The following is a 22,630-nucleotide window of genomic DNA, read 5'->3' as shown; positions in this document are numbered from 1 at the left end:
AGCCAATAAAAATAGTCACCTTTCGTGTCCACCGCCGTCACGCATGTTATTTAGTGAGGGAAGCAGCTTGAACGCCTTCTGTTTTGCTTCTAACACACACCAGCTGCAAAGCAAGAAGCTAAGCTGTTGCTACCGGGTCAAATTAATCCACGTGAATAAAATGTTAATTATGTATTGGTATGTAACAATCATGCGGTGTCCAAATCATCATGATTGTTATCGCTGACATATATTTCGGTGCTGTTTGCAAATTACGCACACATTTTCTGCGACACAGATAATACTGATGAAGCTCAGGAACTTTGGAAATCCAATAAAAATAGTCACCTTTCGTGTCCACCGCCGTCACGCATGTTATTAAGTGAGGGAAGCAGTTTGAACGCCTTCTGTTTTGCTTCTAACACACTCCAGCTGCAAAGCAAGAGGCTTGGCTATAGTTATGGGGGCAAATTTATCCATGTGAATAAAATGCTAAGTGGATTATGTATTGGTATTTAAAACTCATGTGGTTTCCAAATCATCATGATTGTTATCACTGACGTATATTTCGGTGAGTGCAATGTTATATTTGCCACCTTTTTTCATGAATTTAACATTTTATAGTATTTTTTCACATGTTTTTTTAATGCTGTGGAGGATATTGAACACTGCAAAAAATAAAGCAGTCTGTCATGACGTGGTGGGCCTGCACGGGGGGTGGTTGGAACGTTAGAGAAGCTGTGTGCGCGTCAGAGGTGCTATTATGTCCATGAGGAGGAAGGTTTTCCCTTCAACTTCAAAAGCGAGCGTGTGAGCGCCTCCTCTTTCAAAAGTGGAGCAAACAAATGAGGGAGATGATGCATTTTTCTCATGTTTGTTGTTCATAAACAGGCTCAAGGGACACATATTACTGTTAGAACATTACAAAGTCACTTTTGCATAATTCGCCATCATTCAGTTGGACAATGACGTGGTTCCCAATGCATTATAAATAAGAATGTGTTAGCCATTTCAATTTATGTGAAGTTCAATTTAAGTTACCATATATGGATTTGCATCAGTGGAACTGGCGAGTCAGCAGTAATATTTTCAGCATTCATGCAACACACGGAGACACAGCCTGAATCCAACACACGCAATGTGAATTGTTATATATCATAAAGATATAGACATACGGACATTAGGAGATACTGCTTCAAAACAAGGCTTGATTTCATTTCTCCTGGGTCTCTGGAGTACTTTGTTTACGCCGCTGGCCAAATATCAACATGAGCCACGACGCTCACGTTGTTAAATTCTCAGGCGAGGCGGACACATTTTGACCCTTGTTAGCGTACAGAGACGTCATATCATAATGGAATCATAATGGATGCGCTAATACTCAAAACGCCGTCTCTGCGGGCAATCATTTCACCATGCTTATTTACTCTGCGTTTTTTTAATTCACCCTCAAACTTCATATATTCATATCTTCCCTTAGCGGAGATCCATCAGATGTACTACGTAACATTAAAATCACTTTCTACTGGAGTTTACAGGTACATGTATTCAAATCGGCTTTTTCAGTTTGGAGCATTCAGTACTGTACAGAGGTGAGTTCCCACATGGTACACATGTGGGACAGGGACAGGAAGTGTAACTCCGTAAACAAATACAGTGCAGCCTGGCACTTTTTATGTGTCATTTTAAAAATAAACTAAAGATTTTAATTAAACTGCTTAAAAAGGTTCTGAGGGCCGCACAGTGGCCTAGTGGTTAGCATGGCCACACAGTCAGGAGATGGGGAGCGTCTGGGTTCGGATCTCCGTTTGGGCATCTCTGTGTGGAGTTTGCATGTTTTCCCATGTGTGCGTGTGTGGGTTTTCTCCGGGTACTCCGGTTTCCTCCCACATTCCAGAAACATGCATGTTAGGTTCATTGGTAACTCTAAATTGTCCATAGGTATGAATGTGAGTGTGAATGGTTGTTTGTCTATATGTGCCCTGCGATTGGCTGGCGACCAGTCCATGGTGCATCCCGCCTCGATTCCAAAGTCAGCTGGGATATTTGCTACCTTACTGTACCAATAATTAACCGAACCATCAGAGGCTGTAATTGCTGCCAAAGGTGCATCAATAAAGTATTTAGCAAAGGCTGTGAATACTTATGCACGTCATTTCTTTTTTTGTTTTTTATTTTTAATAAATGTAAAAACATTTCAAAAAAGTTTTTTTATGTGTTTGAAATGTGATACTGTGTGTAGAATTTTGTGGGGGAAAATGAATATATTCTCTTTTGGAATGTGAAAGCGCTGTGAATACTTTTTGGATGCACTGTACATATTTTAAAGCAATGTGGCCAACATTACCGTGTAAAAAAGTGGATTCACATATCTCGTAACCTTGAACAAAAACAACCGAGCTTGTATTATCTGCATGCCCTTAAAAAGAGACGTGGAGTGAACTTGAGCTGTCATCACTTTTTTGAGACTTTGTCTTCCCACAAAGTGTACACAACAACACCAGAGTGTGAAATCTCACTGAGGAGGCAAAGCGATTTCTCCTATCCTGCATTTGTTTGTGTCCTGATGCGTTCGCACACGGAAGTGTAACGCAGCAAGGAAGAAAAGAGGAAGACACGGGAACCGTCGAATGAAAGCATGGAGGGGGGGCCTGCCACCTTGCGATGAATATTTAACGCCGAGATAACACTGAAGGCACCATTAATTAAAATCAAACATCTGAAAATTTGATTAGCTTGAAGAGACTGTGCCGGTAGCTGAATGAATAAATAATTCTTTTGTACTGACGGAGAGAGAAAGTGCGTCCTGCAACATTTAGAGGGTCAAAATATTAGAAACAGCTCTCAGCAGGAGGCAGTGCAGTTGTACACCACTGCAAACCACAAAGATAGTGTTAGAATAAAAGCTATTCTTAATAAATACTAGTACTATGGGGAATAAATCATACAATAATATAAGAATAAAGTTAGAATTAGGAAAACCGTGTTAAAATATTACACACAAAGAAGTCTTAAAATTACGATAATACTCTTAGAATATAATAAAATATGAATATAATAATAACAATAACATATAAAAATACATTTCTTGAAAAAAATAGGACTTATTATTCTAGTAATACGTCCACTTTATTAGCTTATTATTATAACTTTATTTTTGTACAATTACAGCTTTATTCTTGTTATAAATACAACTTAATTGTTCTGGAAGTTTTCTGTTTCTAATAGTAATGTATATGTCCATTTCTTGTAATATTACACATTTATTCTAGTAAAATTATAACTAATTTCTTGTTATCGCTTCCTCCTAACATTGCAGCTTTTTTTTACAATTTAATATTACAATGTTATTCTTTTAAAAGTATAATTTTATTGTGTTTTTAATACATGTTTTTTATGTAATACTCCAACTTATAGTACGAATGACGTTTTTTCCTGTTGTTCTTCTAAAAGTTTAACTTTAAATTATAACTTAATTCTTGCTTTTGTTTTTTAATTTCTCCCCCAAAAAATATATGACTTGCTTCTCTAACGTTCCAACTTTTTTACAGTAACATTACAACATTATACTTTTTTCTTTCTACTTTTCAGTGTTGCTCCAAAGCTCCTTTGTACTGAATAAATCGGGGATGTTTACATTGCAGGAGAGAAACCAAAAAGACTTAGAATATATGGTAATCTGACTTTCCATGATGAAATATTTAATTTCTGGTGGGAAGAAAATGTTTTTTGCCTGTAAATATGACCTCTAAAAATGTTGAACAAGCCTGGAGAGGACAAAAAAGTCCACGTCAGCATTTCGTCATTGCAGCTTTTAAACAACAGCCTGTGGCCATGTTGCAAAATTCCCTCAATTGGCACTTTTGACTCCCTCTCTGCCTCGCTGTATTACTGTAAACTGTGCGCAAATACAGTAAATGGTTGACTGATTTGCATTCATGCTTCAAGTTACTTTTGAGGGTGTGTTTTTCTACGCGTAAGCGCAGCAGGTGGCCCCTGTTTGGTCACCGGTGATGTGTTGTGGCACCCGGCACTTAGCAGGCCCCATCTGCAGGATTTCACTGGCTGTGAGTAATAGGCCACGGTCACAGCTGTGTTTGTGTTTGTTTGCATGGATGCAACCAGAGCGAGAGATAAACCATCACTTTTCTCTGCGGCACGCCCCGTTTTGACGCGACTCAACTGTGCGCCAGTTAATTGTCAAGTCCAAACATCAGTCAGAAGTGTCACAGCTCACTTTTCATTTTCGATTTGGATCCTTACTTCTTTTATGTGGGTGGAGGATGGAAGAGTCCTGCCAGTTATTAATGATTACCCCCACCTTGCACAATTGAAATAGATGAGAGCTGAAATAACGTCTTTCGCAAACATACTAGCAGTTATTGATGATAAGCACCGCCTTTCATAATCAAGTGACACATGCGTACGTTCTGCCGGTTATTTATGATAACAGCCACCCTGCGCAATGGAAATGAACAGTATGACGAAATAAGCCACAAAGTCAGTCAAGTTGCGGTAACAAAGTCTTTTGTGTCCCATGAGTCATGATTAATTTCTCTTTCCCTTCCAGTCATTAACTCGTTCAATCCCAGGCATTTTTTAAAAGACAACCCCTTCACACACACACCCCCCGCCCCCTCTCCCCCCCGCCCCACCCTCCACCCCATTTTAGACCATTTTAACTGATCTTTCAAGGCACACAGAATATTGTGTTCTATGGCTATATAAACATGGAACCTACCCAAAGAAAGATTAGACTCTCGTCTTTCATCCAGAAAAAAAAAGTTAGTTTCTACCTTTCTCCGTTCCTTAGTAGTCAGCAGTAGAACATCGGTTTGTTTCAGGGAAATATTGGTTCCCAACAGGAAAAGGGAGAAAAAAAGCTTTTGGTGAAAAGATACGTTTCAAGCATAAATTTCACTTTGACTCAATATTTTTGCTTTTGTGACAGCTCAAATATCTAAAAAACTATACCACAACATAAACAACACAAAAAGGGTTGAAAATAATTTATTTTCAGATATAACACCATGAATTGTATGCAATTTTCACATTTGGAACTGAACTGAGTGTGTGCACATGTGCATGCGAAAAAATCTCCCTACAATGTGCAACCTTCTGCACTTTGCACTCCTCCATGCTCTTCCACTTCCTCCTTGATGTCGAGTGTGTTAGTACACACTGATCCATGCCGAGCTCTTATCAAATGCACTTCTGCCACCCTGTGGCCGTTTTTATGGCTTAAAACTGCTATTAACATGTTAACAGTGACGTCTGTTAGTGTGCAATTACGTCATCACCTCTTTTTGCCTCTGCCGCAAAAAAAAACGTAAAAGACGTATAAGTACGTCTTTGGGATGGGGCGTTTGGGTTTACAAAAACTTAGAAATACGTCTTTGGTATTGAATGAGTTAATGACAACAGCCAACTTGCGCAATAGTATTGAAGGGGGTGTCACAAGATCTTGCGAGATTAAAATGTTACCGCTCGTAATGAACAGAACGACGAAATAAACCACAAAGTCAAGAAAGTTGAGGTAATACAGTGCGTGCAATGAAGTGTTTGGTGGTTAATAGCCCTTTCTGCCATTTATTAGCGATAACCTCCACCTTGCACTATAGAAAATGAATGGCAGTGTGAGTGCCCTTTGCATACAGACAAGACATTTTAAGTAATGAAGTGTTATATTATGAATTCGAACAGTCAAGCAGTGCTTCTCCAATAATCCCTCCTGGCGGGGGTGGAGGGTGGGGGTTGTTTGGCTTAAACTGTCAGGAGTGGCGTGAGAAGCAGGGAGGACTTTTAATATTAGTGCAGACCTGCCAACGTGTATGAATTTGTAGTACTCAGCTTGCAGTTTGACTCTGGAATACTCTTGTATGCTTCACTGCGCTCCATTGTGTTGCATTCAAGTTCAGTCTGTACAGTACAGATACATAAATAGATATGAGTCTCTCAATAGTATTTCAAATCCGGGGGCACGAAAACATTTCTGTCCTCCAGTGGGGGCATGACAAAAAATAGTTGAGAACCACTGCTGTAGAGCAGTGTGAGTGCACCCTTACATAGACTATTACTTATGTTAAGCTCACATTAGCATGTAGGCTATATTTATTCACACTGTGACAGAGACATGGGGAAAAGGGTGCTGATAAAAACATTGTCAACTTCCATGGCCGCTATGCCCGAGTTTGCTTTGCAACATTAACGTCTATTTTCCGCTCCAATATTTCCAGATCATTACGTTCTTCAACAACCATGTGTACACCAACGAGGCGACGGGCACCGATGCCAGCCGTCTGTCCTTCGCCGGGGAGTACCTGGGGGGCGACGCCTCCCTGCTGATCAGTGACCTGCTGCTGACCGACTCTGGAGAGTACTACTGCAAGGTCAAGACCGGGGGGTTGTATCACTGGAGCCAGGTCAACCTCATTGTGCTGGGTGAGGGTCCTAACACACACACACACACACACACACACACATGTTGGGTCTGTCATGCAAACACACACACGTCATGATTGGGTCGTTAGCCTGGCACATTTCCTTCGCCATGCTGACTGATCTAATGATTCAATTGGATGATTTGATTCTGGCGGTGCTGTTTGGGTTCTATTGGATCGGTTTGCTGATGAGGTGAAACCAGAAACATGCAAGTGATTGATGGGTTTGATTGTAAATCTTTGCAATACATGCATTCGTGTCCCTTTGGGGCAAAGCCTGGCGAATTACAACTGCCTTCCCTTAAACCCTATATAAGCTTCTTAGGGAAATTATTTACACAAATTATGCTCTTGCATCTGTGGAAAAAAGCTTGTTTGGGCCCCATAAGACTCAGTAAATTGTATTTTGTGTCCTCTATTTTTCATTATTTTTCCTTTCCTCATTTGCCAAATGGCGAAGCTTTAGACTTAGCTCCTCGCCTTGCACATAGCTAAACAACTCTGAAGGACAAAAAAGAGGCAGCAAGCACACCATTCAAGCCAGGCACAAAGTCCAGCGGGAAGACTGAGATCATTCTCGGGTGTCGGAAAAAGCAGGCGATTTATTAAAACATCATGGGAGATTAGTTCAGCCGGCGGTTATTGGTTTTCTAATAGAACAGTCTGTTAATCCTCTCGCTCTCATCTCTCTTCCATAAAGACATTTCAGTGAGTTAGTGCCTCTGTCTTTTTTTTTTTTACAAACTGCCCTCAGCTTTCGCCATGACACTTTCAATTTGGAGAGAGAGGCGGACATTTGCATTTCGTTCCCCTCGCTAAGATAATAGCTTGGCAGCAGGCCATGTGTGTTTATCGTGCCTCCTGTGCATTGGGAGTGTTTGTGTTTGTGAGCATACCTGGCGGAGGATTGGCATAGTGCGTGCATGTATATTTTTGTGCGCCGCTAAACAAGCGAGCACATAGCATATTTTGGAACGAATTTCATTATACAGGTGGTCCTCGGGTTACGTACGATGATTTGATGTAAGTCGACTTGATGTGAGACGGAGCTTATCACTAAAGTAACTCCAAAGTCACTCACACGGTACACAGGCCACATATACTGTATAATACAGTAATAAAAAGATGACACATTTATACGTTTTTATAATCCCGAACGCCCGGTCCCAACAACGTATTTATACGTCTTTTAGCCTTCGTCCTGACAGTCAACCCTTACTGAGGCGTTTGGTCGGCAAATGTAAACAAAACAGTGCAAAATGGTGCGCACCCACAGGCGGCGTCGCTGGCTACATTGCAAAAAAATACATACAGGGAACTTCCGTGTCAAGTGTCTCACACAGGTACACCGTACACTATACTTGAGTACCATCTAGTGGTTCAATGTGAATTACCCCTCTCATGACAATAATTAACGAAAAAAATTGTCTAAAAAAATATTGCCGATATGATCAAATATCAACGATAATTTGCAGCACAATTATTCCACCAGCAAAATTTGTTATCGTGACAGGCCTAAAGATCAGTCAAAATCATCTTAAATAGTCCGTACTGAAGGGGTTGTCTTTTGAAAAATGGCTGGGATTGAATTAGTTAAATATAAGAATTAAATGAATCAAATAAAAAAGACACAATTTCCTTACTTTTATCTCTGTGGTTGTCTTGCACACTGGGTGGGGTGTTACAAGGCGTGGGAGACTTATGGGGCTCATGGGGAGGAGGAGGTCCCAAGAATGAGAGAACTCCGCTGCTTATGCTCTTATCGCTGCCCTTTTCATAGGAGCAGATCCTTTCACATTTTCAAAGATACCATCTTTATCCGTAATGATGGTCGCCACGTTTCTGCAGCTTGGACAGGGCATGCAACCGATTTTGATTTCTCCACTGAGTGTCTTACAATATAAAATTTCACTTTCACTTTTACGCCCAGCCACCAGATGAGTCTGTTTTACTGCTTTGGGGCTCATAATGGAGATGGTTAAAAGTGCCGCCTAACGGTGTAACTCTGCCGCTCCGCTAATGCAGGGGTGTCAAAGTCGTGCCATGGAGGGCCGAGACAATGCAGGTTTTCTTTACAGCCGGTCACTAAAGCAGGTGATTTTAATGATCATCACCTCCTTCAGTTTGAGAGAGGAGCTCATCGGTTACTGTAGATCACCTGCTGAAGAAACTGGTTGGAGAGAAAACGTGCAGTGTGTCGGCCCCGTGGCACGGGTTTGACACATGTTCGCTAATGTATTAATGTACATGTTGAATACAGGAAGTGCACGAACAAGTGTAAAGGGGGTAGGATTAAATAAGCTCGGCTTTCTCCTACTCCTTTTTGGACACGTGGAACTGTGAATTGTAACATGTGACGTCTTCCAATGCAACCTGTATGCATGTTAAAATTAAAATTAAACCATTACCATTACCCCCAACACTGTACAAAAACCAAGGGAAAATTTTGACCAAAATTTCAGACAAAAACTGACATTTTCATGCAAAAACTAGGGCGTCCAAAAACCGAGATTTGACTGTATCTTTTCAAGGGACAATACTACAGAAATAACACTTCCATATGACTTGGAGTAGTCAGTGTACAGCTTATATCGCAGTATAGATTGAGCTACGGTTCAATGAGGGAAACATGAATTCTAACATGCACTGTGACATTGTGTTGGCAGCTATGTAGTCAATAATGGCAGTGTGATGAGTCATTTCCTCTGGGTAGTGAATCGATACTGCTATGCAAGCTGTACATCGACTGCTCTAAAGTATATCCAAAGTTCATTTCTAAAGTATTTTCCCTGGAGGCGATATAATGTAATAAAAATGCGTGCTGAAATGTGAGGGACGTGTGTTCTCTCTCAAGCAACATGCACAAAAGCTACCCGGGCTTATGTGCTATCTCGCAACAGTGCGGCTTTAACACTCGTGCTGCAGTTCTGCAGACAAACAGCCTCAGCCAAACGCACAATAGTCGACACTGCGACTACGGCAAAGTAGAAAAAGGACGTTTAAAAATAGCTCGCCGCTGATCTAAAAATAAGCTGCTGGGAAGGAAGCCGAGCTATTTTGGTCTTTCTCTTTTTTTTTTTATAGCTCAGCAAAGCCGTCCGGTGCGTTTAGTGCCAGAGAGGCAGTGTTTCAGCAGCATCCAGCAATTCTCTTCTGTGTTCAGTGTCTGCACTGAAACCTTTTGAGCTGCGGCGGGGAGGAAAAAATAGAAAGTGACAGTATTCACAGCCAGCTCGGTAGTCTACATGAGGGAAAATCTCTTTATCACCACCTCTGAGAAATTACTCATATAAAGTGATGTCTGAGGATGTATATGAGAAGTTTATGCTGTATTTTATAATCAAGAAAACCATGGAAGTTGCTAGATATCAGCTCTTATGAGCTGTATTTGTTATCATTATATTTGTGAGCGGTTAGCATGTTGGCCACACAGTCAGGAGATCGGGAAAACCTGGGTTTGAATCTCCGCTTGGGCGTCTTTAATTGTACCAGGCACTAAAATGGATCAATAAACTGAAGAAAGAAGGGTGGTCTAATCATTTTTTTCCAAGACTGTATGCTGCATTGCAATGACGTCAGTAGTTGCTTCCTTGTTGCACTAGTGTGTTGAGGTGCTGATTCCCTGTGTCGTCTTAACAGTGAAGCCCTCAAAGCCCAGGTGCTGGATGGATGGCAAGCTCCTGGAAGGCAGCGACGTCAAACTGAGCTGCAAGTCCAGTGACGGTTCCGACCCCATCAACTACAAATGGGAGCGAGTACTGGACAAAGGCAAGAGTCTGGGCAAGCTGCCAAACCTGGCGCTGATAGGTGAGAAAAATAACGACCACTCTCGTGACACCGCTGATTGGCCGTTTAACCCCCACTAAAGACGTCAAGGATTCATTTTCATAAGAGTGCTTTTTACGGGCCTTCATTAATCTGGTGGAGTTGTCGCGTTTATATATGTTGTACAAGTGTAGCGTTCATCTGCGATTGCCATCTCGAGCAGCATTAGAGTCAAGATGCAGCACTTAGCTCAAGGGCACTTCGCTGTGCTGGGCTTTGATTGTCACAATTAGGCCACTGATTCTGCAAGGCTTACTTATTTTTACTGCACCCCGCATGATAGCAAAAAATAGTAGTGGTTAAGCTTTTTTTTTTTTTTTTGTGGAGTGATCTGATTCTCTCTGGTAATCCACGGCAAGGACTGATCAGATGAAGATGTCCAGGACACTGATATGAGTGTTGATAGTTGAAGTGAATTATACATGCAAGCTCACACAAGCTATGTAAACACACAGGGTGCTTCCATTCTGCATGTACACAATAAAATGCATTTAGCTCAGCGCTTTGTGCCCTGAGGCAAACTTGAAGCATGTGACTTTCCTCTAGGAACATAACTAGACGACATCCCTGTCTGCAAATACAGTGGTTCCTCGGGTTTCGTGATGAATCCATTCCAAAGGATCCGTCCAAAACCAAATTGTACAAAAACTGAAACAATGCTTCTCATAGGTAACAATATAATCCAATTCATCTGTTCTCAACATCCCAAAATGTTCACTCAAAACACTTTTAATTTAGACTAATTATAGTTTTACATGCGGAAAACAATGCCAAATGCACATACATGCCAACTGGAGACTCTTGTTGGCTAGGATGGTAATGAGTGGTGAGGGTGGGGGCAAGAGAGGACCCTTCGCATTTTGAAACAACTTATTTTTTTAATTTAATAGTTTCTCTCACTTTCCTTATCAAAGTTCTGGCACTTGCAACTTTCTTTGGCTCCATTTTGGGTTACTTTGCAGGCATACACAAGAAAAAAAAACAAGACTTGTGGTTTGTCTTAGTTAGCAAAGACCTACATAGTCAAGTAGTGATGATGTGCTGGAGCTGAGTCACAATGACTTGGATGTGAGTCGAGGGCAGGCTTTGTAATAAAGACACATTTTAAACACAGTTGGACTCACACAGTATATTAATAACACGACTAGACTGAGTCGCCAACACGTGGGGTTCTTTGGGTGGGGAATGAAATAGACTCGTTTGCATAATGTTAATATTTTCAGTTTGCTAAATCAATGAGCCTTAGAGCAGGGGTCCCCAACCACCGTGCCCAAACTTACAGGTGCGATGATAAAAAATACACACATATATTTTTTTTTTAATTTGCAAATAACTACATCGAATTTTATAAAAATTTATATTGATTTTGGAAATATGGGCCATTATTTTATTTAAGAAATAGTATACAGTTAGAAATCCCACAGTTTTTGCAAGCACTTTGTTTGACGGGCCTTGAACGCACCATGTAACTTTATCCCACGCTGCACAGATTGACTACTGTTTTTCTTTCACATCCTATTTGGTCCCAAATGCTGATATTACATGGGAATGCATAAGGGTAAGGTTTGACGACGTTATTGAGTGCTAATGTGTCTATTTGTTGCCACACACAAACAGAGACGTTATAATCTTCTCTCTGAAAAACTCCGGGCTCCGTACTAGTGGATGGTGGGTCTGTATGTGTCTGTGTGTGGGAACACGAGTCGGTTCAGACTGCAGTAGCATCGGATACATTTATGTCCACATACGAAAGAAAAAGTCGGAATTGTACAGTCCACACTGACATGAAAAAATCAGATACAGGTCACATATCAGCAAAAATATCAGAATTTACCAGCAGTGTGAGCATAGCCTAAGTAAGAGATTTGGTGTTGGGTGTGTGATCCAAGATGGCTGAATAACCAAGCAATGATGGCAGTATTGTCCATCTGCATCTTCATTAATGCCACAAGAGAGTGGCAGAGCCAGAAATGTTTCATTGGGGTGGCCAAGGTGAGCCCATTACTCACATAGGCGTGGTAATAAGTTGATACCTGAAATGTCTAGATGGCCAGTGGGGTGGCCGGAGAGTGACCAGGGATGGCCGTCGCTACCACGTAGCTCCACCGCTGCCACAAGATTCAACGTGCCAAAGGCTAAAATGCGCAATGTTGTACAAGAACCGAGGCAAATTTTCAAATTTTTGTTGAAAAGCAAATCACGCGAAAACTGGGACGTTCAAAAACCGAGGTTCCACTGTATTAACATTTCACAGCACAAACACAGACTATACATTACATGAGTGCCTCTCTCCTCCCACGCTGTGGTTCTCCTGCCATGGTGACCTTGGATTAACTTTACCTCTCGTCTCCAGATCTAAAGAACCCAGAGATCGTCACCCTGAGGAACCTCACCATGGACAGCACAGGTGTCTACAGGTGCACGGCCAGCAATGACGTGGGAGAGGAGAACTGCACCATTGAGGTCACCATGCAGCGTGAGTCATTCACCTTACCTTCCACCTGCCACACTGACTGATGGCTATTGCTTCACACTGCAGATGGAAATACGTATATCCCTCCCCCCTGTGTTTCTCCTTCCATATGACCCTCCCATTCCCTCAATGCTCCAACACGAGGGTTACTAGTCACCACCTGTGTTCCAACATTTATGTTTCACTGTCACAGTAATAGATTTCCTGGGAGAGTGCGGGTGCATGGCAGGGGGTCACGCGTACACAAATTGACATGTCATGTGGCTCAGCAGAAAGTTGATTGTGGTAAATTGAATTGAAGGGGTTACTGTTGCTGTTATTCACATTATGCGCAACCAAAGATAGTATGGGACCACAAAACTGCAGCAAAAAACAGCTTTCAGTATGAAGCAGCGCACAAACTACAACTATATTTCATTACGATATCATTATTAAACGTTTATCTCTTTCTCTTTGCAGACGTGAGGGATGTAGGTAAGGTGGCCGGTGCCATGGTGGGAATCTCCCTTGGCGTGCTCATCGTCATATTGATCGTCTGGCTGGTCTTCCGAAAGAAAGAGAAAAAGAAGTACGAGGAAGAGGAGACTCCAAATGAGATCAGGTTAGTCCTGCCACCGTTTTGTTGTTACTAGTTCTAGTACTAGTGAAGCCTTACTGTATCTCCTTATATAGAATATAAATGCCACACCTCATATAAATACAGTACCTTTATGGTTCAAATATGGATATATTCTTTGAAAAAAATATCCACTGTAGTTTGTCAAAATGAATTTGTACAAATAAAGGTATGAAATAAAGGTGTCAAAAACGCCTGGTGCACAAGTTGAGTCAATGGAAAAAAAGGTCAACCCTCCTGTTTTTCTTGGGAAACTCCCGCATTTTGCCCTTCTTTCCCATCGCCCTCCTGTTTAAATAGTTTCCTTAAATTTCCCGTATTTTAGCTTTCATGAAAAAAAAATCCTCTCCGGCACTGGAGGTGACAATGGTTAGGGTCCACTCTTGAGCCACGGCAATCGCCGTAACCCAGGGTTGTCAAAGTCGTGCCACTTAGGGCTGAGTTTTCTTCCTAGACGTTCACTAAAGCAGGTGATTTTAATGATCAACACCTCTTTCAATTTGAGAGAAGGAGCTCTTCAATTAAATCACGCGCTGTAGAAACTGGTTGGAGAGAGTTTGACACATGTGGCGTAACCCGCATGGCTCAAACCCAGGACCTTTGGCATGAGAGTTGATTCAACTCAACGCTCAGCACGGCTCTTAAGGTTCAGGAAGTGGGGTTTAGTAACATACACATCCACACCGACTGGCATCCATTACATCTGCAAGAACAATGATGCAGTCGGGGTCATGACTTAGCATGAATGTGCGGGTCCTAGGGTAAGAACAGTTGAGAACCGCTGGTTTAAACCAGTCAACCAACCAACATGCAAACCAACTCCACAAGAGCTTTTCTTCCTGTCACTCACACACACACCAGCGACCAGGACGAGTTGCAGCGGTGACATGGAGACCCCTCTCAGGGGGAAACAGTGTCTCAACTGTTCTTAAGTAAGCAAACAACAGAGGAGGTGCAGTCATGGTGCGAATTTTAAGATCATGAAGCAGAGGCATCAAACTGTCTAGAAGCTAAGAAATATGGCATCCTTTTTATTGTAATCTGCCAGTTGTTATTACACCAATTTTAAATGAGTATTCATGTTCATCTTATATTGGGGTCAATACATTAATTATTGAAATAGTATATATAATATAATAAAGTGTATATCCTGCATGTCCGTGTTCCACCCCACAGGGAGGATGCAGAGGCTCCCAAGGCCAAGCTGGTGAAACCAAACTCCCTGTCCTCGTCTCGCTCCGGTAGCTCACGCTCAGGCGCCTCCTCCACCCAGTCGATGGTGCACAACAGTGCCCAGCGCGGCCACCGCCCCCGCCCGCCCGCCGTGGCGGCGCTCAAGGAAAACGGGCAGCCTCCCGGCTTCCCCCAGTCGCCTCCAGCCTATGCCACGGTGGTCCCGCCCAAGACCCCCGAGCCCCCTACCACTCCCAAATACAACTCCAGGAATACGTCCGGGCCGACACCCCCAACCCTCATGGTACCCGCCCAGACCAAAGCCTTTCAGACTGTGTAGGACTGAAAGCTCACTCCTACCTGCAGCCATGCCAGACTCCCGTCCCTTGAAACCCCTTCAACCCTGCACCCACCCTCCCAAAGACTGAGTCTCTTCCATAAACACAGAAATGCAACTAGTTAAAAGGATGTAATTAAAAAATCAATACTTTAAGTCCAAAAGTACTTCTAATGAATGCATAACTTAAAGGGAAATATGAAATGCTAGCACCTGCTGAATTCCATGAGAACAGTGACACTGTTTGTGTTGTGGCTCATGTACGGCAAGCTGGAAGGACCCCCTAGTCAAGTATTTATCTAATCACAATTTTAGGCATGTAACAGAAATGGGGCAAAAGGAGGATGACACATTCAAAGACGATAAAGATGATGAAGTTGGCCATTAGAGACGATGATGGCGGCTTCGGTTTTCTTGGATTCTTCCAGCACCTGCTCCCAAATCCCATTTGACTCCCGTGTGTGTAAGTGTGTGTGCATCACCCAACCTCTGGAGCCCTCATGGAACCTCCTCAGACTGACTCATCTGACTGAACGGCCCATGTGCTCTACCACCAGCAGGGCAATCTTCAGGTAAAGATGAAGCAACCGCGGAGTGGAGGCTTCTACTCCTACGGGCACTCTTTTTCTGGGTACTGCGCACCTTACTTCAATTAACGTAGTATACTTATTAGGCCTATAGACAAACCATGCTTCCAATATAGGGGATAAGCATCTATTAGTGCAGTTTTTGTTTTTCATTGTGTATCTTCTAGGGGTGTAACGGTATGTCATAATCACAGTTTGGTATGGACCTCGCGTTTAAGAGCACGTTTCAGTTCTTGTTTTTGGTACAGTAAGGGATTCTCCTTGGCACAGAAAGGCTGCGCTGCACTGTATTCGTTTACAGAGTAGACACACGACTATATTGCGAGGCAGTCCCTCGCGTAATGCGTACTGTGTGGAACTCTTTACGTCTCTGTGCCATACCAAATGTTCTGTTCCAAAGAAATCAGATTAGGAATCCATGTACCGTTACACCCCTGGTCTCTTGTATTCAGCTGGACATAAGAAGAAGTGCCACCGATCCTGAGAATGGGTTGTTTTATTTAGATTTTTGTTGAACTGCTGCATTTCAGAAGCCAAATCGTGTCACCATGAATGTGTGATGGATGAGAATGGATGGCGTGGTTGTAGTTCCCGCTAAGGTACACAAAGGGCCTGATCTACTGAAGGTTTGCGTGTATAAAAACATGTGAAAACTTGATAGTGCGCTCAAAGCTGATCTCAAATGTGCAAAATAGCACCTGCAATCCATTTCAGGTGTTTGCTTCATGAATATGTAGAATACATGCAGATTATGAGAACACAAAATACTGGGAAAGACGAGATGAACACATAATTATTGAGCACCTAATGTAATAGTAATAGCAGTAAAAGTAATATTAATTATTTGCGGTCGGTTTTGTGAAGTCTATATTTAGCACCTTTGAAAGGCGGGTGCAAACTGGCACAAATGGCTGCAGGCAGTTGTGGCGAGAAGGAGACATAGCTAAAATGATAGATGATGGAGAGAATCTTCCGTGCGTGTATCAACATAATGGAGTATCACAAATAAAAATCAAATAACCACTAATGTAGCGTTATTATGATTATGCATTGTCTTTGCCTGACTTCACTAGTGTGTTTATTCGCATCCTTCTCCAAGACCTCCAACTCCCTGGCTTTAGACGTCATTTTTCATTCACGTTTTCCTTTACTGCTCTCCTGGAATGTCCATGCTGACAGCTGGTGGCAGATGCAAAATTCTCATTTAAATACAGCTGTCTGGACCACTATTGCACCGCTTAAAAATTGCGCATTCAATCATGGTAATAATAGTAAAATTACATGGGATTTTTTAGTTTGCTGACGTAATTTTGCGCTCATTATTTGGGATCTCAGTAGATCAGGCCCTAAGAATCTTTTCACGGCATTTCTGATAGACGTGAAGGCGGAAAAGAATGAAAGTCTGATGAGTGCTGTTCTAAAGAGGGTGTATGCTGTCATTGTCTCCGTGGATCCATAACAATGGAGTGGCACTCGATGGTTCCTCTTGGTTATTGGTCCGTCCGTGCTATCAGCGGATCCCCCCTTTGTCACGTCCTCACACATACCCAGTGCAGTTTGATTGAAAGTAGCTGAAAAAATAGGGCAAGTAGCCTATCTATCTAGTGTGCCTTTGCAATCCTGTCTCCTTTCGCTTTCTTTTTGTCCTTATCTCACTCGGCTTAGAAGGTCAATTGCAGCAAATATTGACCCAGCTTCAATAACTTCGCCTCGGAGGCAGCCCAAAGTGGGGGGTGGGAAGGGTGGGATGAGGAGTACATAGCAGCGTCCAATCCCATGCCACGGGACAATGTACTGTACATTCTGTAATCAGTCTTGTTTTTGTATTGTACATACAGATAGATATATGCACATGATGTCAATGAATTTAACAAATAAGGGTAGATGTGCTCCCTAACACTGTTCACTGTCAAATGGAAGACCCAAAGGTGAATTTAAATCATGCTATGTGGTGTTCTAAGTGAATAAGAGACAGGAAAATAGCAAGCTATGCGAACCTTAGACCCAGCTGACAGGAACATAGCGACACAAATGCATTGCATTTGAGTGAAGTGACCCTTGACCACTGGCTGCGCCAGATCAACCCGTTGCTTTACCATCTGCTAACCTGTCCGACTGAGATTTTGTGATTGGATTAATATTAGAAAAGGTAATAAACTGTTTTGCAAGAAAGGTGAGACAATATCAGCTAGAACGGAACCTCCAAAGCACAAAGCACAATCCAACTCCCTGTTTGTTTCCATTTAAAAACAAATGTTCCCATTGAGATCAATTATAATTGAAATATTAATCAGTTCCCAAAAAATGCAAAAAAAATGGTGATGAAGGAGAACAAGTGTCTCCTATAGTTACTTCTCGGCATTAAGAGACACATTTTATCCAAGAGGAGACTGAGGGCAGCAGGAAAATGTAGCACTGCCGCAAAGTAGAGACTGTAAGTTAAGCAGACCAATTCTATCCAAAAGGAGACTAAGGACAGCAGGAAAATGTAGCACTTCCACAAAGTGGATGCTGTGAAGTATAATGCTGTACATTAGGTAGACAAATCTATCCAAAAGGAGACTGGGGGCAGCAGGAAAACACACCACTGCAGCAAAGTGGATACTGTGGAGTATGACGCTGCACGTTAAAGAAGACAAATTTTATCCAACAGAAGACTGAGGGCAGCAGGAAAACTGAATGCTGCTGCAAAGTGGAGACTGTGCAATATAATGCTGTACATTAAGTAGACAAATCTATCCAAAAGGAGACCGGGGGCAGTAGGAAAACACAGCACTGTAGCAAAGTGGATACTGTGGAGTATAATGCTCCACATTAAGGAGACAGATTGTACCCAAAAGGAGACTGAGAGCAGCAGGAAAATGTAGCACTGCAGCCAAGTTGAGACTATGGAGTATAATGCTGCACATAAAGGAGGAAAGCTTTATTCGAGAGGAGACTGAGGGCAGTGGTAAATGGCCTTCTGCAGCAAAGCGAAGACTTTGGAGAATCATACAGCGGAATTCAGAGCTAAGCAGAGCAACAAGGCAAGCTAACATTAGCATGTGTGTTTATGAGCAACCTGCAGTGGTAGCCTTCTTATGCCCGTGGAAAAGCATCCTTATTTTTAAATGTTTGACTTTGGAGGTTCCGCCACACGGGCCTTTAGTCTTGTTGCGGAAGATGGAAAATGTCACACAAGATTTAAACACAAAATTACAACAAAAAAAAGATTTCAAAATGTGGGACTTCACTGACTCGTAAGGGAGGGAAAAATGCCTTTTATATTCAACTTCACTTCATATTTGACCAGGGAAGCTTACTGATGTGAGAGTGTCTGCATGTTAGTGCAAATGTGTGTGTGAGCGTGTATGGTGTGTGTGCATGTTAATTCAGTAAAAGCCCTCAGGCCACACCCACACACTCTACTGTTGGCCATTGAGTGGGCGAGAGGTGGGGGGCCAAGGCTTTGTTTAACAATGATATGGATGCAGACTGGCAGCATTTCTTTTCATTGACTCATAAGCCAGTTGAAGCTGGCCTCACAGGCGGCGCCCCTGTTGGAATCTTGAGTCATGTACATAATTCATACTGTTGGTGCCCTCCTTGCTTGTGCAGACCCATAAATAAGACCATACGCACGTGCAAACACTATACAGTTTGCATGTGGACAAAAGTGTTGAGACACTCATCGATTGTTGAGTCAGAGGACGAAAGTACATGGCTGATGGCCTCGGAAATACATTACAATGGAATATGCTGAAAACTAACAATGTTTTTTTGTTTTGTTTTTTATTATTTTACCAAATTACTTACTGCAATTATTATATAAGGACTTTACATTCGTTTCCATGGAATAGTGTAATCAAGATATACCTATATCATGTTTTAATTGACATTTTATATTTATATTGGGTTGGGTGACATCAAATTTCATCGTTTCTTTTAAGCGGGGGCACAGCCCAAGCAGGGACCCCCGACTTGGAGCGGCGTTCCGCGTCTGCAGTGTGGAACTTTCCGATTTCCCAGTTTGCTGGAACACAGCATTAATCTTCCCAGTATGTTTTTGACAATTTTGTATGGAGTTAGGCTCTTTTCTTGTGCTCCAGTTCGTAAAGCAAGCTTCATAAAGCCAGCCTTGGATGACAGGAACAGAGATGGGTCATTCTCTCAAAACAGTCCTGCAGAAAGCTGCAGAAACTCTGCATTTCCTTTCATTTTAAATGACACCCAATGGGGTGTAAATGTCATTTGTGGCGCCCCCTATGGGTTGGCCAAAATGCTTTGCTAGTAATGATCCCATACGTACGACGGAGTATTAGGGCCACAGTGAAAAAAAATAATAATCTGAGACTTTGAGAATAAAGTCGTAATTTTACGTGAAAAAAAGTCGTAATGTTACCTCTGTCCAAGGCCAAAGGTCACCACGTCCCCCTTTTTATAGCTGTCTCAGGCAACGGCTGTAACATGAAGTTACAAATTCTTTCTCGTAGATTTAAGACTTTATTCTCGAGAAAAAAAGGCTTAGATTTCCAAGAAAAAAGTCCTACATTTACGAGAGGAAAGTCGTAAATTTACGAGAAAAAAATCGTAACTTTATGTTACAGACATTGCTTGAGACAGCTATGAAAAGGGGGGACTTATGTGACCTTTGGCCTTGGGCATGTGGAGGGGGCGGGGTAAGGAGAAGTGCGAAGGGCTAGCCATGCTAATCTGTTTGTGCGCAACTGCTCTGTTTTGCTGCCACATTATCAATAAAAGCTTGTCTGAAGCAAGAGGAAAGTTTCCCATTTTCCCTCTGACACGTATGACACGTAATATTACGACTTTATTCTTGTAAATTTACGACTTCATTGTCGTAATATTACGACTTTATTCTTGTAAATTTACGACTTGATTCTCGTAATATTACGACTTTTTCCTCATACATTTGCGACTTTATTCTTGTAAATGTACGTCTTTATTCTCGTAAATTCACGACTTTATTCTCAAAATCTCAAATTTTTTCAATGTGGCCCTGATACTCGCAAATTTATAACTTTTTTTTCATAAATTTACAACTTCATTCTTGTAAATTTACAACTTACTTTATTCTTGTAAATTTACGACTTTTTTCTTGTTAATTTACGACTTTCCTCTCGTAAATGTATGACTTTTTCTTGGAAATGCAAGCCTTTTTTTCTCAAGAATAAAGTCTTAAATCTACGAGAAAGAACTTGTTAATTCATGTTTTTTTTGTGTGTTATTTTACGAATTTATTCTCGTAAATTGACTACTTTATTCTCAAAATCTTAGATTATTATTTTTTTTAATGTGGCTCTAATACCCTGTCGTACATACGGTACATTAATTGCAGATATCCTCAAAATTTATAAACATTAGTTGTTGTTTTTGTTGATGGCGGCCATGTTTTTTGACCAATCTTGTTCAAATTTTACAAACAAGTGCTTGCCAGTCTCCTAAAATGTTGTGGTGATCTGACTAAACACCCTAAATTAAAAGCGTGTTTTTTGTGACGCGCATATTGAGCTGTGTACGAAATTTCAAGTCAGTACGACTTTGTGGTTTAATAACAGCACCACCATGTGGTGTATTTGTCAGATAAATAATAGCACAGACAACACAGTAGGGGTGCATGTTTTGACAATTTTTCACCCTTTTGTGTGCAGCGCTTCAGGAGTAGAAGCTTACACAAAAAAATACTGTCAGTGTAAATCAAGGTGTCCCAATGCTTTTGTCCATATCTAACATTTCCACAACACACACAGATATATAGTCTGCATAAATAAAAGCCCAAGCAGCTCCTTGAGGATCTTTTTTGATGGATTGTGTGTCAGAAAATGGACATTTTAGTGCAAATGCATACAGAAAACGACACACACTCAAACAGACAGACAGCCATTGCATCTTAACAGTTCTCCAAGACAGGGATATGTCAGAGCGCTGAGAATCAGGAGGAGCTTCTTCTTAACGCGATTGATATCGAGCCAGGGCTTGTGAGCCATTGAAATTCCCTCCACTGCCAATGAAAGCAACAATGGCGGCGGTGGAGGAGAGAAGGGATGCAAGACGTCTTCCAGCACTTCTAATTCCCCAACTTTCACACATTTCTATGAACAGATTTCCACTTTTTTTTTTTGCCAGCTCCACAAAAGCTCACTCATGTTCTAGAAGAGTATTCCATCAACAATATATGTGTGTTGTCTTATCATCAACACTCACGTGTGCAGTAAGCCATGTTAGCGTTATCTTGTGTTCTATCATAGATCATGGAGCCACAAATGGGGTTTTTTATCTTCTGTTAAGGCATTTTTTATTTTCTAGAGATGCTCAGACTTTTGGGTGTTCGGAATGTGATGAGTGTTTTCCCAAAAAGGGTGCAGAAGCAGACGCGAAGGGACCTGCATGTCATACGAAACTGAGCTAACGAATTGGAATGCTTTGCTTTGTTGTAACATACATGTATTTGGATAAGGAATTTAAAAAATAAAAGAAATAAATCTACAATTGTAAATATAGTCACAAATACATTTATGTAGCTTTATTTTTGTCTTTTTTTGTGTTATTTTGAATTTTCATTCATGTACTTTGCACTTTTCTGTGTGCTCCGCTCATCGCGGGCCTGCGTGGGATGTGTGCGGTCGGCTGGCTTCTCTCTGACGGCAAGGTTCAAAGGTCAGAAGGGGAGGCGTTCAGCTTCATAAAGGGACACACTTTTTCTCGTTTCCTTATTCGATAATGGTGTTTCGTTTCTGCAGCTGTTCCTTGTTTCGGTTTTGAGGGGGGGGGAAACTGCAGGATTCTTTGTTTGATTGATGACAAAACAATCCATGTAAATATCACAATTTAAAAATGTATATTTTTACGACTTATGAGTTATTACTCTTTCATTTGCAAATAAACTATTCAATGACAAACTACTTGTTGATGTGAATGTTGGCTTTGAGAGGTGTGTATCTTTCAGTGCGTCGCAGCGCCATAAAATATAAGGCATTAAATAATGTTTTCAAATGCCATTAAATAACTAAAAATGTAACTGAATATATTCAACCATTTAAAATGTCAATTAATAAATAAAAATACAAATAAATATACCTAATTTATTAATATTTCAATTATCTATTGCTCACTTTTTTATTAATGTCCGAAAAAAAATATAAATAATGCCATTTAATACAATTAAAATGCCATTAAATAATTGGAAATTCTACTCGCTTAATA

General features: G+C 41.4%; 1 protein-coding gene across 1 annotated transcript in view; it reads left to right on the top strand.

The window, feature by feature from the left end:
- clmpb (CXADR like membrane protein b) overlaps positions 1-22,315 on the top strand; it is a 107,547-nt gene extending 85,232 nt beyond the window's left edge. The window contains exons 3-7 of the mRNA XM_054793211.1: positions 6,216-6,420; positions 10,059-10,226; positions 12,598-12,720; positions 13,177-13,318; positions 14,510-22,315. Of these exons, the coding sequence (XP_054649186.1) occupies positions 6,216-6,420; positions 10,059-10,226; positions 12,598-12,720; positions 13,177-13,318; positions 14,510-14,846 (975 nt within the window). The 3' untranslated portion in view covers positions 14,847-22,315. The remainder of the gene's footprint in view (positions 1-6,215; positions 6,421-10,058; positions 10,227-12,597; positions 12,721-13,176; positions 13,319-14,509) is intronic.
- Positions 22,316-22,630: the final 315 nt, after the last annotated feature.

This window comes from Dunckerocampus dactyliophorus, chromosome 12 (assembly GCF_027744805.1).
Source record: "Dunckerocampus dactyliophorus isolate RoL2022-P2 chromosome 12, RoL_Ddac_1.1, whole genome shotgun sequence".
In the NCBI taxonomy this organism is placed as follows: Eukaryota; Metazoa; Chordata; class Actinopteri; order Syngnathiformes; family Syngnathidae; genus Dunckerocampus; species Dunckerocampus dactyliophorus.
Note: the sequence above shows the minus strand (reverse complement) of the source record. Positions and strands in the feature narration are given on the sequence as shown.